Source organism: Polypterus senegalus, chromosome 15, assembly GCF_016835505.1.
Source record: "Polypterus senegalus isolate Bchr_013 chromosome 15, ASM1683550v1, whole genome shotgun sequence".
NCBI classification, from domain to species: Eukaryota; Metazoa; Chordata; class Cladistia; order Polypteriformes; family Polypteridae; genus Polypterus; species Polypterus senegalus.
The window spans coordinates 7,727,900-7,752,250 of NC_053168.1; the positions used below are offsets into that span (position 1 = coordinate 7,727,900).

Consider the following 24,351-nt stretch of genomic DNA (forward strand, 5'->3'; position numbering starts at 1 on the left):
TATTTATTATTCATTTATTTATTATATTACATATCTTACACATCAATATTGCCGCTACTTGTTTGTCCTATCTTTGCACAATGTCTTGTCTTGTTTGCGTTTTAATTTTAAATTTTTAAATTTTTATTCTATTTTTAATTTACTATTTGCCAATCATGTTGTTACACTGTGGACCCTGAGCGTCGCAATTTCGTCTGTCTGTATACTTGTATATGGTTGAGATGACAATAAAGTTCACTTTGACTTTGATTTCAGAAATTGTGGATTTTCTCTTTTCTAGGAGCAGATCAGCATTCCTGAGACCTTCACCTTTCTTTATTTTCAGATATTGTATGATGGACACCAGTTGTTTTGGCTCATTTTGTGTCTCATTATTTTTTGGATGCTAATTAAGGAAAAAGAAACAATTGAGGGGTCCGAGTGTTCAAGAGCAAGTCAAATATAATGAATTCAAAAGACGTTAATTAGCAGCACAAACAGGTTACTAATTAAGAAAAGTGTTAGAATGAAAACCTGCAGCCACTGCGGCCCTCCAGGACTGGAGCTGGGCACCCCTGACATAAGGCGAACCCTCAGCTCTTGCCACAGCATGTCTCGCACCCGAGTATCAGCCCATTTTAGAAATTTTCTACAGATTTTAAATTAAGTGTTGGCTTAAAAAATATTATATTATATAAGCTATCTTTGCAGAGCTCTGAAAATCAAAATTGATGATATGCCTGTGGCTTAAAACAAAAAAACAAAACATGAAAATAAACATTAAACACCAAATTCATAATCCCTGTAATATTTTATATGATCCACACACATCTTAGACAAGTTATTTTTCATTTAAACAGGTTCAGAAAATACAACACAGTTAAAATAAATGTGATAAAGCACAATAGAGCAAAAAGTAGTTCTTTTGAAAGCACAAGAGGAGAGTGAGGCGTGCATTACTCACTACCTGATATCAGAAAGTCCAAGGTGATGGCAGAGGTCCTTCTTTAGTCTTTTAAGTTCCGATCGAAGGGACAGGCTTTCCTTCTGCTTCTTTGTTGCTCGGGCTTCATTTCTGATTAACCATAATCTTAAAGAGTAAAAAAAAAAAAAGAAATGAATAACAAAAGACTTCACAACAAGCATTAAGAGTTAATTGCTCAAAAGATTTGAACAAGATTATTGAAATATTCAAAATAAATTACAGAGTTGTTCAAAGAAATTTGCTATAACATTCTGACTAACAGTACTGGACAAGGCAAGTCCCTCCGTTCAAAAGTGAACCATGTTTTTTCTTTTTTAATCTCTTTATCTTTTATTCATTTATTAATGTATCTATTTACTTATTTTTACTAGTTTAAAGCTTTACTCTGTTGGCCTAGCTCTCTTTTGCATGGCTGGGGATTGATTTGTTTCAAACTTAGTATTGTTCAACTTGACTTGCTTGTATGGAATGATATTTGATTTTAATAAAATTAATAAAATGTTTAAAAAAAGTGAACCATGTCTATGGTGCTTTACTTAGGAAACAATGTGTAGTATGTCATTGGTCTTGACAAAGAGACCCAAAACATGCATAAAGTACATTGGTAGTGCTTTGCTTCCTCGCCGCAAGAGGAAATTTAGCTTTTACTGAAGCTCAGAAAGTTAAGCAAAATGACGCCTTTTATTGGCTAACTAAAAAGATTACAATACGTAAGCTTTCGAGTCAATTCAGGCCCCTTCTTCAGGCGAGATGTAATACAGAAGCTGGAATTCTCTGTGTTTATACAGACAACTGGACAGACACAGCGTTGGAAAACCTTTAAGTGAGACATCTTTGAGGTAAAAAAATCAATAGACCCCTCTAGGCCAAGATTCATTTAGCAAGAGAGGAGAACAACGTCTAGTCAAGGTCTTTTGATAAGATAACTGTATTATAATTGTGTATGGTTGGATTCCTTACAACTTCTTACTACACCCATAATGACTAACATGGTAAAACACATAAGTATTACTGAAGCTAAAGAAATACTATAACAAATGACAACCACCATCTCCCTCACCCAAACACACACCAGAATTGCTCTACAGAAGTGAGGAATCTCGCGGTTACAGGTATGTTCGATTCCATACTCTTATTAAAAAGATATTTAACAAATGAGAGGAGACCATTCAGTCTATCAAACTCGTTTGTTTAGCTAATAGCATTCAGATTCTTCTTAGAGGTTGTCAAGGCTTCTACTTCATCTACATGTCACAGAAGTCTGTTACCAATTCCAGCAAAACTCTGAGCAGAGGTGCTTCCATCTCCCTAATTTTCACAGAAGTCCTCAGGTATGTAATTCAACCATAAAATGAAAGAATGTCTGTCTAGCTTGTTACAGAAGACAGAGACAGAGACAGAGACAGATAGATAGATACTTTATTAATCCCAAGGGGAAATTCCCATATTGATAAAAACAATATTAATTAAAGAGTGATAAAAATGCAGTGCAAGTTAAAAAATGCAAGGTGGAGAGTGCCAGGCAGGTATAACAGACAATAACTTTGTATAATGTTAACGTTTACCCCCCAGGTGGAATTGAAGAGTCTCATAGTGTGGGGTCTCCTCAGTCTGTCACTGAAGCTGCTCCTCTGTCTGGTGATGATCCTGTTCAGTGGATGCGGTGGATTCTCCATGATTGACAGGAGTCTGCTCAGCGCCCGTCGCTCTGCCACAGATGTCAAACTGTCCAGCTCTGTGCCTACAATAGAGCCTGCCTTCCTCACCAGTTTCTCCAGGCGTGAGGCGTCTCTCTTCTTTATGCTGCCTACCCAGCACACCACCATGTAGAAGAGGGTGCTCAGCACAACCGTCTGATAGAACATCTGCAGCATCTTATTACAGATGTTGAAGGACGCCAGCCTTCTAATGAAGTATAGTCGGCTCTGTCCTCTCTTGCACAGATCATCAGTATTGGCAGTCCAGTCCAATTTATCATCCAGCTGCACTCCCAGGTATCACCTCTGATGATCATGAGGTTTATGAGGGGCCTGGTCCTCCTAAAATCCACCATCAGCTCCTTGGTTTTGCTGGTGTTCAGTTGTTGGTGGTTTGAGTCGCAGCATTTAACAAAGTCTTTGATTAGCTTCATGTACTCCTCCTCCTGCCCACTCCTGATGCAGCCCACGATAGCAGTGTCGTCAGTGAACTTTTACATGTGGCAGGACTCTGAGTCGTATTGGAAGTCCGATGTATGTTGGCTGAACAGGACCCGAGAAAGTCCAGTCCCCTGCGGCGCTCCTGTGCTGCTGACCACAATGTCAGACCTGCAGTTCCCAAGATACACATACTGAGGTCTGTCTGTAAGATAGTCCACGATCCATGGCACCAGGTGTGAATCTACTCCCATCTCTGTCAGCTTGTCCCAAAGGAGCAGAGCTTGGATGGTGTTGAAGGCACACAGTTTCAAGTTCTGCTAGGTCTTTTTTGTAGCGTGGTGAACAGAACTGCACGCAGTACTCCAGAGGCTGTCTCACCAGTTCATTTCATAGTCTGATCATAATGTCTCTCAATTTATATACAACACTTTTTTTTACGACAGTACCTTTATATTTGTCTTTTTAACAATGAAAATGTTGTGTCAACATAAACCCGAAATCCTTTTCACAGGTTGCTTCCTTTAGGACAGCGTCGCCCATCTTGTATTTATAACTGACATTCCTTTTGCCCACGTGTGGAACTTTGTACTTTACTACATTAAACTGATTTTTTCCAGATGTTTGCCCAGTTCTGAAGCATATCCAGATCTGTTTAATTTTTATTTGTCTGCCATTCCTCAAACTTTAGTATCATCTACAAATTTCACAATTATACTGGAATCAATGTAATATACAGTACTGGTCAAAGGTTTTCAAACATCTCTGTTTTTCCAGTTTTTCTTCAGATTTACTCAGTTGAAATGCAATGAATGACCTAAATGTTAAAAAGGTAAGCAGTACACTGCCGGAGGTTTAAATGTAAAGTTTAGATTAGCAAACACTGAAATTAAAAGGAAATTTCAAAATATTACAAATGGGCCTTCATCAGGGAACAACTAACAGGCTACAACCTACAGATGTTCTGCAGCAATTAAAGTAAATCAAGCCTTACAAGGTGAAGCAGACAATTTGCACAGGTGTTCCAGCTTGTGTTGATTACTTAAAAACCCTCTTGTCTTATTGCAGAGTCGGAACAGACTGTGTTTCTACACCCTTTACACGCGAGAAAACCGTGAGTCCAGGGCTTGAAGCACATCCGACTCTTGTATTTTAAGATCTGTCAGCTCAGAGGTTTTACTTCTACATGTGGGATTTCATTTGTTTCTTTCTATAACAAACACTTGGGTGAAATATTTGTTTGAATTATATATTAGGAACATTACTAAGATAGATTTTTTTCATTTAAGCCCCAGCGGTTTCTGACATACAGTGCGATCGACACTCTCATTCACGTCTTTAATCACACACACCCTGTCTAGACTTCTGCAATGCTGTTCTGTGTGACGCTACTCCCCAGGGATTTAGGAGACGGCAATACGTTCAAAATCCAACTGACAGAATTCTTTCCCATACTAGTCCCCTGGTAACTTACTACTCCTGTCCCTTAACAACTCAAATGGTGCCCGGTTAAATTTCAGATTCAGGCTTTAAAATTCTTCTGCTTATTGTCAAGGCTCTAAATCCTCTAGCCCCGGGGTCTCCAACCTTTTTTTCCTCTGAGAGCTACTTTTACAAAATGAAAATGGCCAAGAGCTACTCATGTTTTCTAACATTTATTCTCATAGCTTATTTCAACCCAAACTGAATAAGCTTCTTTTGCCTGAACATTTACAAAATGTTGGTGCCCACAACTAACACATTGCATTAAAACATCACGAAAAATATTGAGTTCACCTGCAAGTGCATTTTGTACGTCTGTATGCATTTTCTAGGGTATCTCACACTTTTGAATTAAAACATGAATGCTGTCAAAACCAAACAATGCAATTCCAAATCCACAGATAGGACTTCTTCATTTGTCATTTTGTCACATGTCACTGTGTCACTTTATTCACAGGTCCAGTCGCACGTGTGATGTGTTTTTTAGTTAGTCAGATGACTGGCACTGAGGTGTCTGGTGGAGTGGAGCCGCTCAGGGTCACTCTTATGGAGTCCTTTCAATGTTCGTCTGTCAGTCTTTGATTTCATGACATTCATGTCAGGCTCACAGAGGTATGGAGACCCAAACAAAGCAGACATTGTCAGAGCCGCTTGGTGAAGATTCTTCTAGTTATCTTGTTCAACTAAGCTGCAGAAATGCTGTTGAGACTTTAACTGCACTTTATCTTAAAGGTTCGGTGGCAACTGGGCGACAGTCAACTCGGCGAAAAGACAACCTGGCGACATCCTTTTACCAGTTAGGTAATATTTAGGTTCAAAGAGATTTTTTAATTATATTTAAATGATATCGTGATTTAAAATGTTGAAAATAAATGTATATAATTGACAAACAAACTTTATTCAGCAGATGGAACAAACTCTCTTACATTATCTTCTGCAACCAAAATTGCTAACCCTTTATATAAATTATATTGATTGTATTTAGATAAACGATATTTAGAATACAAAAGGTGACCTGCGAGTACGGCTTAAGGAATATCTTTACTCTCAACATATTGGGACTCTCATAAAGCAGGTGATTCTGTGGTTTTTTCGGCACCCTAGGTTGTCGTTTAAACATCATTAAAAAATCTCTTTGAAACCAACTAACCCTAACTATTACCTAACTGGTAAATGATGTCGCTGAGTTGTCTTTTCGCCCAGTTGCCCCTGAACGATTTTGAAGGTTTATGAATATATAAAATCCAATGTCTGTCTGTCTGTCCACTTTCACGAGAGAACTACTTAAAGGATTTAGAATGTTTTTTTTCTATAATTTGCTTGAACATTCCAGTTGATTTGGTGACTTCCCTCATTTCACTATGTTCACTTGTGGTACCAATTTATTTGTGCAAATCCGAGAAACACGCAGCGGGCCGAGGGGAAGGGGCCTTCCTTACTCACTCACTTGCCAGCTTTGGGGTGTGTTCCTTAACTCTGCTTAGCTAGCAAACGAGAGAACAATTGAGTTCAACTTTGTTTGACATTTAACATAAAGTGTTACTAAGGGCTAGTTTATATTTCACGCTGAGAACGCGTGGCAGCCATGAGCAGGTCCTCAGAAATTAACGTGACGCGTGCGCGACTTGCAGTACCAGCAAAAACTCGGGGGTGCAGTGTACTAAAAGTTGGAATGCGACATCAGAGGCTTTCTTTACTATCTACATGTGACAGAAAGCTGCTTTGCAGATCCTACAAGATCGGTGTGTGCACTTCGATGTTTGATGAATGGTTCGATGTGATGAAGCAAAATGCCGACATACATGTGTATATATATATATATATATATATATGTATATATGTGTGTGTGTATATATACAGTGGTGTGAAAAACTATTTGCCCCCTTCCTGATTTCTTATTCTTTTGCATGTTTGTCACACAAAATGTTTCTGATCATCAAACACATTTAACCATTAGTCAAATATAACACAAGTAAACACAAAATGCAGTTTTTAAATGATGGTTTTATTATTTAGGAGAAAAAAATCCAAACCTACATGGCCCTGTGTGAAAAGTAATTGCCCCTTGTTCAAAAATAACCTAACTGTGGTGTATCACACCTGAGTTCAATTTCCGTAGCCACCCCCAGGCCTGATTACTGCCACACCTGTTTCAATCAAGAAATCACTTAAATAGGAGCTGCCTGACACAGAGAAGTAGACCAAAAGCACCTCAAAAGCTAGACATCATGCCAAGATCCAAAGAAATTCAGGAACAAATGAGAACAGAAGTCATTGAGATCTATCAGTCTGGTAAAGGTTATAAAGCCATTTCTAAAGCTTTGGGACTCCAGCTAACCACAGTGAGAGCCATTATCCACAAATGGCAAAAACATGGAACAGTGGTGAACCTTCCCAGGAGTGGCCGGCCGACCAAAATTACCCCAAGAGCGCAGAGACGACTCATCCGAGAGGTCACAAAAGACCCCAGGACAACGTCTAAAGAACTGCAGGCCTCACTTGCCTCAATTAAGGTCAGTGTTCACGACTCCACCATAAGAAAGAGACTGGGCAAACACGGCCTGCATGGCAGATTTCCAAGACGCAAACCACTGTTAAGTAAAAGAACATTAGGGCTCGTCTCAATTTTGCTAAGAAACATCTCAATGATTGCCAAGACTTTTGGGAAATACCTTGTGGACTGATGAGATAAAAGTTGAACTTTTGGAAGGCAAATGTCCGTTACATCTGGCGTAAAAGGAACACAGCATTTCAGAAAAAGAACATCATACCAACAGTAAAATATGGTGGTGGTAGTGTGATGGTCTGGGGTTGTTTTGCTGCTTCAGGACCTGGAAGGCTTGCTGTGATAGATGGAACCATGAATTCTACTGTCTACCAAAAAATCCTGAAGGAGAATGTCCGGCCATCTGTTTGTCAACTCAAGCTGAAGCGATCTTGGGTGCTGCAACAGGACAATGAGCCAAAACACACCAGCAAATCCACCTCTGAATGGCTGAAGAAAAACAAAATGAAGACTTTGGAGTGGCCTAGTCAAAGTCCTGACCTGAATCCAATTGAGATGCTATGGCATGACCTTAAAAAGGCGGTTCATGCTAGAAAACCCTCAAATAAAGCTGAATTACAACAATTCTGCAAAGATGAGTGGGCCAAAATTCCTCCAGAGCGCTGTAAAAGACTCATTGCAAGTTATCGCAAACGCTTGATTGCAGTTATTGCTGCTAAGGGTGGCCCAACCAGTTATTAGGTTCAGGGGGCAATTACTTTTTCACACAGGGCCACGTAGGTTTGGATTTTTTTTTCTACCTTAATAATAAAAACCATCATTTAAAAACTGCATTTTGTGTTTACTTGTGTTATATTTGACTAATGGTTAAATGTGTTTGATGATCAGAAACATTTTGTGTGACAAACATGCAAAAGAATAAGAAATCGGGAAGGGGGCAAATAGTTTTTCACACCACTGTATTCGTGGGGCTTTTATATTCAATCGTCGCATATTCCCGATCGTAATGACACAATACATTTTAAAAGTCTCACCTACCATCTTCTGTGCCGTCTTTTTTTTTTTTAGGGCTTCCTCCGGTCCTGACAGCAGCTGATCGCCAGCTATAGATTGCCACATCAAGCACATTAAATGTCTGATATTCCAACTCTCTGCACATTTAGAATCCTTAGATTTATACTTGATATCACTTTCATGATGAAATGCATTAAAGTATGTATGTTACATGTTACAAATAAATCGGTAATTTCATTTATATAATGAATACTGTTAATAATTACACACATGGGGGGACATGGTTGTGGAGCGGTAGCGCTGCTGTCTTGCAGGGAGTCACGTTGCTGGTATTCCCTGCCTGGAGTTTGCATGTCTTCCTGCTGGGTTTCTTCAGTGAGCTCCAGTTTCCTTCCAAGGATATGCAGATGTGGTTACACTAAAATGACGCTAGTGTATGTGAGTGCTTGTAGTCACCTTGCGATGAGCTGATGCCTTGTTCAGGGATTGTTTCTGCCTCGTGCCCAATACTAGCTGAAATGGACAAATCAACTAGACTGATCGATTTAATCAAACATCCTTTTCACAGATATTGTGGTAAGGTGTGATCGGAATTTAATGGCTGTTCCAGGCAATTCGCAACACAGCGAAGCCGAACCTGTTCTCACCGTGATAATATCTCGCACTGCCACCTGCTGGATTCCTCCAGATTTACGTAAAGTACGCGCGCAAGTATAAACAGTAAAACGCTTGCGTAGCAGGAGCATCCGCTGCTGCAGCATGCGTCGCGTGAAGTATAACCCCGGCCTTCGGCCTCGATGAGTTGGAGTCCAGATATTCTCTTAAGTGTATAACACACTGAAAAGACAGATTGCAATTCAGATTGTGGATCGTGATTTTGTGTTAAGAGGATCGTGATATGATTGTTTGGAAAGATCACCCACCCCTAATTTGACGAATCAAGTTTTCAAATTTATGTAGTATCCAATACCCCTTTGGCGAGCTACTTGGTAAGGGGTTGTAAGTTACCGGTAGCTCGCGAGAGACATGTTGGAGATCCCTGCTCTAGCCCCTACATATCTAAGGCGTTTCCTTTTATTAGCCTTTACATTCTCTGCATTTCTCCGAGGGTCACATTCTCACTGTCCCTTCCTCTACGCTTCAAACTACGGGTGACTAAGCATTTAGTGCTGCTGGTCTAAAACTCTGAAATGCTTTGCCTTTTATGCGGCCGGTATCTACGACTGGAACTTCTTTTAAGGTACAGCTACAAACCTACCTTTTTATGCAATCTTTCTCATTGCCTTAACTGTTGTAATTTTTTTTCTGTTATTTTCTTAGTTTATCATACACATTTTATGGTTACTTTATGGAATTTGCTTATGTATGTCTGCACAAACAACTCCAGTCTCGTTGTTCCTGCTGCTGAGGAGCCACCCCATAGCAGTTTAACCATAGGGATGGTATTAGTCAGGTAATAAACAGTTCCTGGTCTTCCCAGACATGGTGCTCAGAATTCTGCCCAAAGAGTTCAGTTTTTGTCTCATCAGACCAAAGAATCTTTTCCTCATACTTTGAGTCCATTAAGCTGCCCTGTGCCTTTTATTTAACAGTGACATTCTATCTAGCCAGTTTACCATTAAGAAACTTCTGACTTGGCTAACAAGACAGCAGTCACACTGATGCATTGTAAAGTCACGTCATAAGAATAATTCAACGGCTAAAATTACTTCGAGAGATCATGTGCAGCATTACTTATAATAACTGTCAGTTTTATCTTCATTCGTTTATTCTCTGCTACCTTCAGTGGGTCCAGAGTGTCCCATAACTAAACAGGCCTTCTTAATTCACTTGTAGATTCTGTAGGCCTGTCCTGAAGTTACCAGCCAAGCACGTCACAGCACAGAACCTCACACTGGCCATCACAGAGTTATAGGACATGTAAAGGATGTCACGACTTACATTGAAAGAACGCATTCTCCTAAAAAAAGACTCTGCTCTGCTTTTTCTTACATAGCTCCCCTGTGTGCCTAAATGAGTGCAGCCTGTCATTGATGTGAACCCCCACAGCATGATGCTGCCACCGCCATGCTTCACTGTGGGGACTGTATTGGAAAAGTGATGAGCAGTGCTTGGTTGTCTCCACACATACTGCTTAGAATTAAGGCCAAAAAGTTCTATCTTGGTCTCATCAGACCAGAGAATTTTATTTCTCACCATCTCAGAGTCCTTCAAGTGTCTTTTAGCAAACTCCATGTGGGCTGTCATGTGTCTTGCCTCTCCTAAGCGTGTGGAGACAACCAGGCACTGCTCATCACTTGTCCAATACAGTCCCCACAGTGAAGCATGGCGGTGGCAGCATCATGCTGTGGGGGTGTTTTTCAGCTGCAGGGACAGGACGACTGGTTGCAATCGAGGGAAAGATGAATGCGGCCAAGTACAGGGATATCCAGGACAAAAATCTTCTCAGAGTGCTAAGGACCTCAGACTGAGCCAAAGGTTTTCCTTCCAACAAGACAATGACCCTAAGCACACAGCTAAAATAACAAAGGAGTGGCTTCACAACAACTCTGTGACTGTTCTTGAATAGCCCAGCCAGAGCCCTGACTTAAACCCAATTGAGCATCTCTGGAGAGACCTAAAAATGTCTGTCCACCAACGTTTACCATCCAACTGGACAGAACTGGAGAGGATCTGCAAGGAGGAATGGCAGAGGATCCCCAAATCCAGGTGTGAAAAACTTGTTGCATCTTTCCCAAGAAGACTCCTGGCTGTATGAGCTCAAAAGGGGGCTTCTACTAAATACTGAGCAAAGGGTCTGAACACTTAGGACCAGGTGATATTTCAGCTTTTCTTTTTTAATAAACCTGCAACAATTTCAAAAATTCTTTTTTTTGTCTGTCAATATGGGGTGCTGTGTGTACATTAATGAGGAAAAAAATTAATTGAAATGATTTTAGCAAATGGCTGCAATATAACAAAGAGTGAAAAATTGAAGGGGGTCTGAATATTTTCTGTACCCACTGTATATCTTCTAATCGGTTTTTAACTTATTTATTTTAGTATTTATGTAATTTTTGTACTTTGTTTTACTGATTTATTATTGATTTTTTTTTTATTTTATTGTACAGCACATTGGTTTTACACTTATGGTGTTTTAAAATTGTGCTTTATAAATACATTTTGATTTGATTTGAAATGACACCTTTTATTGGCTAACTAAATCGATTATAATATCCAAGCTTTCGAGGCAGCTAAGACCCCTCCATCAGGCGAGATGTAACCTTCCATGTGAATCCGGTACATTGTGGTGTCTGGTATATCCATAGCAGTCGAGTGTTGTACCGTGTTAGCCATAGATTGTCATTTCACCCTACTTTCTCCTGAATCAATCTATGGCTAACACGGTACAACACTCGACTGCTATGGATATACTGCGTATACAGGTCAACTTCTACCAATGTTACCTAAACTTAGAGACAGGAGAGAACAGACAAAGGTGACAGGGAAAAGTTTCAAAAACAAAAAAGTGTAGTGAGAAGTCAAGCAAAATGACACCTTTTATCGGCTAACTAAAAAGATTACAATAAGCCAGCTTTCGAGGCAACTCAGGCCCCTTCTTCAGGCAAATGTCATACAAAAACTGGAGTTCCCTCTGTTTATATACACACACCAGGACAAGTAACAACACTGGCAAGACATTTTAAAAGTAAAAAATTAATAGACCTCCTCAGGCTAAGATTCATTTAACAAGAAAGAAGAATAATGTATGGTCAAGATCTCTGGATAACTGTCTAAAAACTGAAGATAAGTTGGATCAATGTATGTACAGTATCCGTTCTGGTGTGCTTTATGAACCTAAAGGAAAATGGCAGCTAAGAATATTTAACTCAGTCAGCACTATGCAGGTTTCTTATTTCGCTTTTCCTCCACACTCACTCACTCGCACAGATAATTTCTGCTTAACACCACAAGGGCACAGGATTGTGCTTCTATATTAGGAACTTAGCCAAAATGAATAAAGTGCAACTGTGATGCTAAGCCTGGTATATATTGGGGGAATTTATAAAATGCACACATAAATTTAATTTAAAATTGATCCTGAGGTTCCAAGATTCCCACCTGTCACCACTCTAATCCCCGGCTTCTGCTCCACAGAATTCCTAAAGCTACAATGTGAATGTTACTCTAAGGGGCACGTCTTGGGAAAATATCAGAGAACAAGACCTGAATTCAGTTAGATGTTAAAGATCAAGAGAATATTACTTATTGTTGAGAATAATGAAAAGATTCTGATATCATTTTTCAAAACAAACACAGGTCATTTTACTCATTCTAACGTATCAAAGGAAAAATGTTAAGGATTTTCTAGGGCAACAAACTGGTTATTTTATGCTTACCTTCTCTAAGTAATGGGGCAATTTAACAATTATATGTTTTTTTTTTTCTTTTCATTTAACTTTAGAAATACTAATCGAGGCCACTAGAGAACTGAACAATATATTGACTATATTTTGTGTACCCTATCATGTACGCATTGAAAACCCCTACGCTTCTTCAGATAACAAATTTATCTCATCCATCTATTATCCTAAGCTACTTATCCAGGGCAGGGGCGCAGGACAGATGGCACCAATCCCACAAGGTCAATGGACTGTACAGATTATTCCTTGAATAACGTTTTGTGCCTACAGTTTCCAAAACCCTCTTCCATTCCCTAGTTATTTACCCACCAAGCCTTATAATAATATACGTTACCCGAGCTTGGGCTCCACTTTCTTAGCCAGTTCCAGCTCTTCTTCTGGATCTTTGTATCCAGTAAAAGCATAATAGGTCTTATCCCATCTGATCGGTCTGTAGAAAGGAACTGAAGTTGCCAATTTGTTCTGCTGCTGCGTGTCACCAGGATGAATGTGATCAGTGGACAAACTGCAGGATTTCAGGACAACCAACACTGTGCTCTGAATGTCAGTGGTCTCTAATGTGAAGTTGACTGTTCTGAAACCTGGCAAAGAGAGAAAAAGGGGATACGGTGCTAAATGTGTAACTTCAGTTATAATCCACTTGAAGGAATAACATTCATCAATCATAAGTAACTTTTATCAAATGATCCATCATTGCTAATTAGCAGAAAAAATGTAGTAACACTGCAAAAATAACATTGGTGTAACAGAGAAGGTAGGAAAATGTTAAAATATTACTGATCTTGACCTAGGATTTGAACAGAAACGATTTGGTGAAGCTCACAAAACAAATGAGAAACCATCACTATACCGAAGCCAAAAAAAAAGCCCAAGAAATTTAAAATTCAAAATCCACAATGTGTAAGAAAAAGAAAGAGAGCTTCCAGAATACTCAATGCTGTTAACTACACGTTAACATTAAAGATGAAAAGAAATGATTTCATGAAAAACCTCCAGGAAGCTGCGGTGGGCTGGCGCCCTGCCCGTGATTTGTTTCCTGCCTTGCGCCCTGTGTTGGCTAGGATTGGCTCCAGCAGACCCCCCGTGACCCTGTAGTTAGGATATAGCGGGTTGCATAATGACTGACTGACTGACTGACTGACTGACTGACGGACCTCCAAGAGGATTTCAAATATGTAACCATATAATAAATGGCCAGTATTTCTGAGATTTGCAGGTTACTTTTTGAAAATAAAGAATCCGGAAGATCCCTGATCACGGCACTGAACAGTAGTGACATGTGGCCTGTTGGTTAGACTGGCAAGTAAAGATTTCATTGTGGGCGTCACGTTGGTAGCGCTGCTGCCTCGCAGTTAGGAGATCCAGGTTCGCTTCCCGGGTCCTCCCATGTGGAGTTTGCATGTTCTCCCCGTGTCTGCGTGGGTTTCCTCCCACAGTCCAAAGAAATGCAGGTTAGGTGCATTGGCGATCCTAAATTATGCTTGGTGTGTGTGTGTGTGTGTGTGTGCCCTGCAGTGGGCTGGCGCCCTGCCCGGGGTTTGTTTCCTGCCTTGCGCCCTGTGTTGGCTGGGATTGGCTCCAGCAGACCCCCGTGACCCTGTAGTTAGGATATAGCGGGTTGGATAAGGGATGGAATGGATGGATTTCATTGTACACATGATGACAAATTTAAGCTAATATTCTGGGATATTCCTGGAAAATGGTGGTTGAAGAAATAGCCAGTGGATGGATGATGTATTTTTCCTCCATTTTGACATACAGTGGGTTGAGAAAGCATCTTTCACTTTTAGCACACTTTGTGTCGTAGACTTAATTTGAAATGGATACATTTGCCATTTTTGTCTGCCAATTTACACTCAATAAACCATAACAAAGTGAAATATGTTTTCAGAAAGGTTTGCAAATTTATTTATTAAAAATCTTTCATTCATAGTAGTATTCAGATCCTTAATTTAATACTTTATACAAGCCCGTTTGGCAGCAATTCCAGCTTTGAGTCTCTACAAGCTTTTCACACCTGGGTATGGACAGTTTCCCTCATACCTTCTGGCAGATCCTCTCAAGCTCTGATAGATTCGATATGAAGTGTCTGTAAACTGCCATCTTCAGGTCTCTCCACACATGTTCCATGGAGTTTACGGCTGGCTCGGCCACTCAAGGACCCTCAGAGAGACTTGTTCCAAAGCCACTCCAGCATTGTACTGGCTGTATGCCTCGGGTCATTGTCAAGCTGAAAGGTGAACAGTCGCCCCAGTCTGAGGTGGCTTTCGCTATTAAGCAGGTTTATTTCTAAGGACCTCTCTGTATTTGGCTGCATTCATCCTTACCTCGATTCCGACCAGTCTCCTTGTTCCTGCCGCTGAGAAGCCCCCCATAAAAGTATCACGATGGTATTAGCCACGTAATAAACTGTGCCTGGTCTTCGACAGACACAGTGCTTTGCATTCTGCCCACAGAGTTACATTTTTGCCTCATCTTTTCCTCATACTTTGAGTCCATTAAGCTGCCATATGCCTTCTATTTAACTCTTTGAAGGCTGAATATTTTTTTTCTGATAACCTCACAAAGCAATGACTTCACCCAGGAATCAACATAAAACATCTACAGTGGTGTGAAAAACTATTTGCCCCCTTCCTGATTTCTTATTCTTTTGCACGTTTGTCACACAAAATGTTTCTGATCATCAAACACATTTAACCATTAGTCAAATATCACACAAGTAAACACAAAATGCAGTTTTTAAATGATGGTTTTTATTATTTAGGGAGAAAATAAAAATCCAAACCTACGTGGCCCTGTGTGAAAAAGTAATTGCCCCCTTGTTCAAAAAGAACCTAACTGTGGTGTATCACACCTGAGTTCAATTTCCAGGCCTGATTACTGCCACACCTTTTCAATCAAGAAATCACTTCAATAGGAGCTGCCTGACTCAGAGAAGTAGACCAAAAGCACCTCAAAAGCTAGACATCATGCCAAGATCCAAAGAAATTCAGGAACAAATGAGAACAGAAGTAATTGAGATCTATCAGTCTGGTAAAGGTTATAAAGCCATTTCTAAAGCTTTGGGACTCCACAGTGAGAGCCATTATCCACAAATGGCAAAAACATGGAACAGTGGTGAACCTTCCCAGGAGTGGCCGGCCGACCAAAATTACCCCAAGAGCGCAGAGACGACTCATCCGAGAGGTCACAAAGACCCCAGGACAACGTCTAAAGAACTGCAGGCCTCACTTGCCTCAATTAAGGTCAGTGTTCACGACTCCACCATAAGAAAGAGACTGGCCTGCAAAAACGGCCTGCATGGCAGATTTCCAAGACGCAAACCACTGTTAAGCAAAAGAACATTAGGGCTCGTCTCAGTTTTGCTAAGAAACATCTCAATGATTGCCAAGACTTTTGGAAAAATACCTTGTGGACTGATGAGACAAAAGTTGAACTTTTTGGAAGGCAAATGTCCTGTTACATCTGGCGTAAAAGGAACACAGCATTTCAGAAAAAGAACATCATACCAACAGTAAAATATGGTGGTGGTAGTGTGATGGTCTGGGGTTGTTTTGCTGCTTCAGGACCTGGAAGGCTTGCTGTGATAGATGGAACCATGAATTCTACTGTCTACCAAAAATCCTGAAGGAGAATGTCCGGCCATCTGTTCGTCAACTCAAGCTGAAGCGATCTTGGGTGCTGCAACAGGACAATGACCCAAAACACACCAGCAAATCCACCTCTGAATGGCTGAAGAAAAACAAAATGAAGACTTTGGAGTGGCCTAGTCAAAGTCCTGACCTGAATCCAATTGAGATGCTATGGCATGACCTTAAAAAGGCGGTTCATGCTAGAAAACCCTCAAATAAAGCTGAATTACAACAATTCTGCAAAGATGAGTGGGCCACAATTCCTCCAGAGCTGTAAAGACTCATTGCAAGTTATCGCAAACGCTTGATTGCAGTTATTGCTGCTAAGGGTGGCCCAACCAGTTATTAGGTTCAGGGGGCAATTACTTTTCACACAGGGCCATGTAGGTTTGGATTTTTTCTCCTAAATAATAAAAACCATCATTTAAAAACTGCATTTTGTGTTTACTTGTGTTATATTTGACTAATAGTTAAATGTGTTTGATGATCAGAAACATTTTGTGTGACTAACATGCAAAAGAATAAGAAATCAGGAAGGGGGCAAATAGTTTTTCACACCACTGTATTGCTGTGGCTGCTGTCAACTTCTGTTTGGCGTCTCTGGCAGCAGCGGCTGCCCGGGGTGGGCTCGATGGCCAGCAGGAGCTGCCTGGCTCTCTTCATGTAGTCCACGGGTGTCAAACTCCAGACCTGGTGGGCCGCAGTGGCTGCAGGTTTTCTTTCTAACCCTTTTTCCTAAACAGTCTCCGGTTTTCACTGCTAATGAACTGCTTTTCCCTCTATTTTAAATAGCCCTGTTTTTAAGGATTAAGTGTTCTGAAATTCTTCTTTTCTTCATTAAAATGTCAGCCAAACAGAAATGAGACATGAAACGAGCCGACAGATGACCAGCTAAATTGAGGCTTCAAACTCCAGCCAGTTCCTTAATGAGAAGCTGATTCTTGCTGTTAATTGAACCCGTTATTCAATTCCATGGCTTGTTGCTGCTCTCTTTCTGCCACAGCAGACATTTCCAAAACTGTTGATATTCTGTTTTATCTTTTCTAAGAACTCCTAAAATGTTTTGGTCACCTGAGGGATCGACCTTACTGAGACCTTCATCTTTATTTTCAGATTTTATTCTATGAGTACAGGTGAACTGGTCATGTCCTGCTTGTTTTATGTCTCATTGCTGTCCGGCTGCTAATTAAGGAAAAAACAACTAAGGGGCCGGAGTCAAGCTAATTAAAGCTAAGGCTAAAGAAATTAATTAGCATGAAAAACTGGGCACTAATTAAGAAGTTGGTTAGAATGAAAACCTGCAGCCACTGCGGCCCTCCAGGACTGGAGTTCGACTCCCCTGATTGTAGTCGGTGGGCAGCAGTGGCAGCCGCAGCACAATGCAATCTGGTGTGTGCCTCTTGTCATTGTAAGTGGCGGTCCTCCCAGGCGAACGTTGCCGTAGGTAACGTGCTGAACACCATGATCAGATGGGGGCCGATCAGATGATGCTGGTATCTCACTTATGTTGCATCAAAATCAAGTCTGACAAATCAAGAGTCTGATTCAGGGGTAATACGTAAAATGTCGTCCACAAACTTTGGGCTTTGCGCATTCGCTTTGGTCTCTCGCCAGACGTCGATGCCATTTTAGAGGTTGTTTGCTCCTGGCTACTCATTCACACGCAGGGAATCGAGGTCTTTCCTTCTAGCAAAGAGAGTCGAACTAAAACATAACGGCGAGATTTGTCACAGTTTACGGCCGATTACTGTCCTCTACCCAGGGCCGGATTAAGACCTTTAGAGGTCATAAGTGCTTAAAAGATTTTGGTGCCCCCATAAATATCTAATTAAAAATACACGGAATAATAAACCATTGTCACTCACATGTGCACAGTCGACAGCTAAAGGGCTCGAAAGACTGCTGGCAGAAGTCACAGGATGATGTCTGAAGTGTCCAGGGCACTACTGTAGGATGACACTTCACAGTACAGATGGACAATGAGACAAAACACACTGTGACAGCAAACCAAGAGCAGTGGACTATTCTTCAATGGCCAAGTCCATCAACTGACCTCAACCCAAGTGGCCATGCATTTCATTTACTGAAGATAAGACTGAAGGCAGAAAGTCCAACAAACAAGCAGAGCCTGAAGACCACGGGAGCAAAGGCCTGGCAAAGCCAGAACTTGGACAGGGTCAGGGGTTCAGACTTCAGGTACTTAGTGGCTGTGAAGGATTTTCAACCACACATTGAAGATGATCATTATATTTATGAATATGTTGGTTTGTCCCAAATTTGTCCCCCTGAAAATGGTGGACCATGTATGAAAATGTCTGCCTTTTCTAAACGGTTCATATGATACTTGTGTTAAACCCCTTAAATTAAAGCTGCAAGTCTACACTTCAATCACATCTGCATTGCTTTGCTTCAAATCCACTGTGGCGGCGTAAAGAAGCAAAATTCTGAAGAATGTGCCACTGACCAAATATTTACGGACCTGACTGGATTTGTATGTCATTTTTTCATTTGATGTGGGAGCCTCTTTTGGTAAAACCTGCGCCATTTGCAGTTTTGCACCATATGGTCCATGACAAACGTGCTTAGTTTGCTTAATGCTTAATCCAGCCCTGCCTCTACCCCTGAAATTTCGACAAAAGGTCGACATCCACCCTGAAAGAGTTAAGAGTGGCTTCCATTTAGCCAATTTACCATAAACACCCGACTGATGGACTGCCAAGCAGATGGTCTTCCTTCCTGTTTAAGCAGAGGACTTCAGAAACTCTCTTAGACTGACCACTGGGTTCCTGCTCACCTACCTGACCTTGACCTTTCTTGCCAAACTATTCAATTTGGCCGGACACCCAAATCTGGGAAGATTTCTAGTGGCTCCAAACAACGTTCATTTCACCATTACTGAGGCCACTCACTCCGCTACCGGAAATCAAGGTCTAGACACATCCCAGGGATAATTGGAGCAAGCAGGAGCACAATTTGGTGTGTGCCACAGCAAAGGCCCTAAATACCTCCAGGAAGTATTTGATTTGTAATAAATCTGCAAACCTTTTCTGACAAAATGTCTTCACTTGCTGTATCTTGATGAGCAAAAATAGGAAATGTATGCGGTGAAAATTAAATGTGCAACACAATAAAATGTGAAGGGGTCCAAATACACTGTAGAAGACTGAAAGAAATCATTTTTTCAAAATGTACATTAAAACCATTTTTTCGATTTTAGATTAAAGAAACACTCACAATAGGACATACAGTACCTCTGTCTGCTGCATCCCGGACATAAAAAGTAAGAGGCAATGGCTTTAGTGATCGGCGTCCTGGCTTTTGGAGACTCTCCAAGTAACCATTTAATCTCTTGAGTGAGTTCTCATTCACTTCCTGCAAAAATAAAGAATTTAATGTTGGATAAAGTAGGGTGTTTGAAGATAAGGCAATTCAAACTAACTAGGGCTGAAATGATTCCTTGAGTAGTTTGATTACTAAAAATCATCAAAGCTTCGTTTAGTCCATATAACTACACCTCGGCGAGCTCAGCGTGTTTCGCACGGGTGATCATTAGTAATCATGCTTACAGTGTGGATACACCAGACGTGAAGATGTGATTTGATGGGGCGGATTGCAAAATGGAGGAAGAGACAGAAAACAAATGCAGCACGCTATCCAACGTTGGCAAAGTCCTTTTTGTGGATTCCAGCAACATCCACGCCATCAGAGCGTCTCTTTTCTGCAGCAGGAAACATTACATCAACGTGCAGAGCGAGCCTCCGTTCTGAGCATGTCAATGTGTTCACGTTTCTTCATTGCACCCACCACATGCTCCTTTGAAGGCTTACGCACACAAACACACCCCATATCTGCCACATCCAGGCCGTGCAATCCTGTCAGAACTGCTTTGATTTTTTGAAAGCCTTCCAAGAAGACAAGAGTACTAGGTTGTTGTACCGTGTTAGCCATTATGAATGTAGAGAAAAGCCAAGCAAAATGACACCTTTTATTGGCTAACTAAGAAGATTACAATATGCAAGCTTTCGAGGCAACTCAGGCCCCTTCTTCAGGCAAGATGTAATACAGAAACTGAAGTTCCCTGAGTTTATATCCACACACTAGGACAAGAAACAACAATGGTAAATTTTTGAATGAAAACTCTTAAATGTAAAAAATTAATAGGTTCATTCAGGCTAAGATTAATTTAACAGGAGATAGAAGAACAATGTATGGTCAAGATCTTTAGATAAGATAACTGTCCAATAAAGTCCTTTGAAGTTTGTGAAGTTTTTCAAAACAATGCAGATCTGTAGTCAGGTTGTCTGTGTCAGTCTGAGAGATGCAAACAGTCTTCATATCTGGCTATAAAACTCTTGTCTCTGTTCAAGCCATGCTGTAATGTATTAAATTTTAACATGAGCTTAACTTCCCATTCTTTTCTCTCTTGCTGCGTTTTGAAGTTGCCCATAAGCACTGTGACTTTAAAGTCCCTCTCACAGTGTCCATGGCTGTTAAAGTGGGCCGCTACAGGAACATCTGTGTTGCCATGTTTAATGTGGAATCTGTGTAAATTCATTCTCTGGCGGAGTGTTTGTCCAGTTTCTCCCACATAGAGTGTAGTGTCAGGACATTTCATGCAGAGAATTAGGTAGACAACATTCGATGATCTGCAGGAAAATGATCCCTTTATGTGATGTTCAAGTCGGAGTTTGGTATAATTATACGGTCTGTATTGTAGATGTGGGCACACGTTTTACATCTTTTCTGTAGGCAGGAGATGTGCCATTTTCTGTTGGTTTATTTAGGGAGCTTCGGACAATTAGTTGCTGAAGGTTTGGTGGTTGTCTGTATGCCAGGAGAGGAGGTTCAGGAAATACATTTTTTAGTGTTAGGTCGTTGTTTAGTATTGGCTGAAGTTCCTTTATAGTTTTTCGAAGTGTTTCAAGATGTGGGTTGTAGGTGACAACAAGGGGAATGCGGTTCTTGTTGTCTTTGTTTTTATATTCCAGAAGGTTCTCTCTGGGTATGGCAGTAGCTCTTCGTATTTGAGTGTCTGTTGTTTTGGGGGTATAACCTTGTTTGATGAATTCTTGTCTGAGCTCCTGCAGTTGTTGATCCCGGTCTGTCGGGTCTGAGCAAATACGATTGTACCGTATTGCTTGGCTAAAAATAATGGAGCGCCTTATATGTTTGGGGTGAAAGCTATCACTTCTTAGGTAGGTCCGTCTGTCTGTTGGTTTGTGAAAAACAGAAGTTACAAGGGTGTTGTTTTTCAGTTGAACTGTGGTGTCAAGGAAGCTGACTTCTGTTTCTGAGTAATTCAGCTTCAGCTTTATGTTGGGGTGAAAAGAATTGTATTCATTATGAAAATGGAGGAGGTCCTTCTCACTGGCAGTCCAGATTATGAAGATGTCATCTATGTAACGGAGATATAACATTGGTTTTAAGATGCACATTGACAAGAAATCTTCCTCCAATTTTGCCATAAATAGGTTTGCATAGTGAGGTGCAAACCGACAGCCCATTGCAGTCAAGAAGACAAGAAAAATAAAGGCTTACATTATATGCCTGATATGTAGTCAGGCTGAAATTTGCACTTCTGAACGTTAAGTTGCACAACATAAAGGCAGTTTTTATGTGTTATTATTATTATTAGTATTAATGATTAATGTCTTAGTTTTAGGCTGTATGTGTGCCTTTAAAAAACTAGGTAATTATTAATAACTAGCTGACCCCCGCGGCTCTGTCTGCGTAGTAGTGAAACAGGACAAACTTTAAAAATCAATAAACATACAGGTATGGCTAGCTAAGCGGAGGAAAGGTGCGCTCCAACACGGGGCGAGAGGTAGAGCGACTCGAACAGAGGCTGGCACGTGAGTGGGTGAGCGAGGAGGGACCCACCCTCAACCCCCTGGCCCGTCGAGTCTCTCTTGGATTCAGGCGAATAAACTGGTTCTGCAAAAGAACTATGATACTTAAGGACACCTGATGAAAGAAGTTGCAAAATCAACCAGAATGTTTAACCAATTATAGAAAAAAGTAGTTCTCTTGTGATAAGTGGACAGACATACAGAGAGACGTTGGAATATATATATATATATATATATCTATATCTATATCTATAAACAGTTGTGCTTGAAAGTTTGTGAACCCTTTAGAATTTTCTATATCTCTGCATAAATATGACCTAAAAGATCATCAGATTTTCACTCAAGTCCTACAAGTAGATAAAGAGAAACCAGTTAAACAAATGAGACAAAAATATTCTACTTGGTCATTTATTTATTAAAGAAAATGATCGAATATCACATATTGGTGAGTGGCAAAAGTATGTGAACCTTTGCTTTCAGTATCTGCTGTGACCCCCCAATAACTCAACTACACGTTTCCAGTAACTTCTGATCATTCCTGCACACCGGCTTGGAGGAATTTTCGCCCATTCCTCCGTACAGAACAACTTCAACTCTGGGATGTTGGTGGGTTTCCTCACATGAACTGTTCGCTTCAGGTCCTTCCACAACATTTTGATTGGATTAAGGTCAGGACTTTGACTTGGCCATTCCAGAACATTCACTTTATTCTTCTTTAACAATTCTTTGGTAGAACGACTTGTGTGCTTAGGGTCGTTGTCTTGCTGCATGACCCACCTTCTCTTGAGATAGGGTTCATGGACAGATGGCCTGACATTTTCCTTTAGAATTCTCTGATATTATAATTCAGAATTCATTGTTCCATCAAAGAAGGCAAGCCGTCCTGGCCCAGATGCAGCACAACAGGCCCAAACCATGATACTACCACCACCATGTTTCACAGATGGGATAAGGTTCTTATGCTGAAATGCAGGGTTTTCCTTTCCCCACACATAACGCTTTTCATTTAAACTAGAAAGTTCTACTTTGGTCTCATCCATCTACAAAACATTCTTCCAATAGCCTTCTGGTTTGTCCACGTGATCTTTAGCAAACTGCAGACGAGCAGCAATGTGTTTTTTGGAGAGCAGTGGCTTTCTCCTTACAACCCTGCCATGCACACCATTGTTGTTCAGTGTTCTCCTGATGGTGGACTCATGAACATGAACATTAGCCAATGTGAGAGAGGCCTTCAGTTGCTTAGAAGTTACCCTGGGGTCCTTTGTGACCTCGCTGACTATTCCACTTGTGCCTTGCTCTTGGAGTGATCTTTGTTGGTCGACACTCCTGGGGAGGGTAACGATGGTCTTGAATCTCCTCCATTTGTACCCAATCTGTCTGACTGTGGATTGGTGGAGTCCAAACTCTTTAGAGATGGTTTTGTAACCTTCTCCTGCCCGAGGAGCATCAACAACTCTTTTTATGAGGTCCTCAGAAATCTCCTTTGTTCGTGCCATGATACACTTCCACAAATATGTGTTGTGAAGAGCAGACTTTGATAGATCCTGTTCTTTAAATAACACAGGGTGCCCACTCACACCTGATTGGCATCCCATTGATTGAAAACACTGGACCCGAATTTCACCTTCAAACTAACTGATCATCCGTGAGGTTCACATACTATTTCACTCACCAATATGTAATATTCGATTATTTTCCTCAATAAATAAATGACCAAGTATAATATTTTTGTCTCATTTGTTTAACTGGTTTCTCTTTATCTACTTTTAGGACTTGAGTGAAACCTGTATATAGATATATCTACAGTATATTATAGATAGATAGATACTTTATTAACCCCAAAGGGATATTCACATAATCCAGCAGCAGTATACTGATACAAAAAACAGTATTAAAGAGTAATAAAAATGCATGTAAAAGCAGACAATAACTTTGAGTAATGTTAACATTTACTCCCCCGGGTGGAACTGAAGAGTCGCATAGTGTGGGGTCTCCTCAGTCTGTCACTGAAGCTACTCCTCTGCCTGGAGATGACACTATTCAGTGTCAATATATTAGATATATATTAGTGACAGGTGGCCCCTGCACACTATATTCAGGGAGAGCAGCCATGGACACTGCAATACATCTCCTTGGACACTAGATGGCCACCCCCCCGGGCTGGAGCAGTGCCTGCAGGGCACCCTGGGAATTGGAGTTGGGTGCAGTCCTGTTGGGTCCCGCAGGCATTGCCAGGGGGTGCTGTGTTTGGGACTCCCGACTCCGTATGGGCAGCATATTTGTCACACCCGGAAGTGCAGCCGGAACTCAGGGATCAAGCACCTGGAGCACTTCCGGGTGAACTACAAAAGGAGCCAGCAACCACC

General features: G+C 40.9%; 1 protein-coding gene across 2 annotated transcripts in view; it reads right to left on the minus strand.

Annotated features, from left to right (window-relative positions):
- tcaim (T cell activation inhibitor, mitochondrial) overlaps window positions 1-24,351 on the minus strand; it is an 84,977-nt gene that overhangs the window by 43,257 nt on the left and 17,369 nt on the right. The window contains exons 3-5 of one of the 2 annotated variants that reach the window (XM_039736681.1): window positions 19,388-19,508; window positions 12,839-13,085; window positions 947-1,069 (exon numbers count right to left, since the gene is read on the minus strand). In XM_039736681.1, the coding sequence (XP_039592615.1) occupies window positions 947-1,069; window positions 12,839-13,085; window positions 19,388-19,508 (491 nt within the window). Of the gene's footprint in view, window positions 1-946; window positions 1,070-12,838; window positions 13,086-19,370; window positions 19,509-24,351 lie in introns of those variants that run through there. The other variant, XM_039736682.1, reaches the window with a different exon arrangement.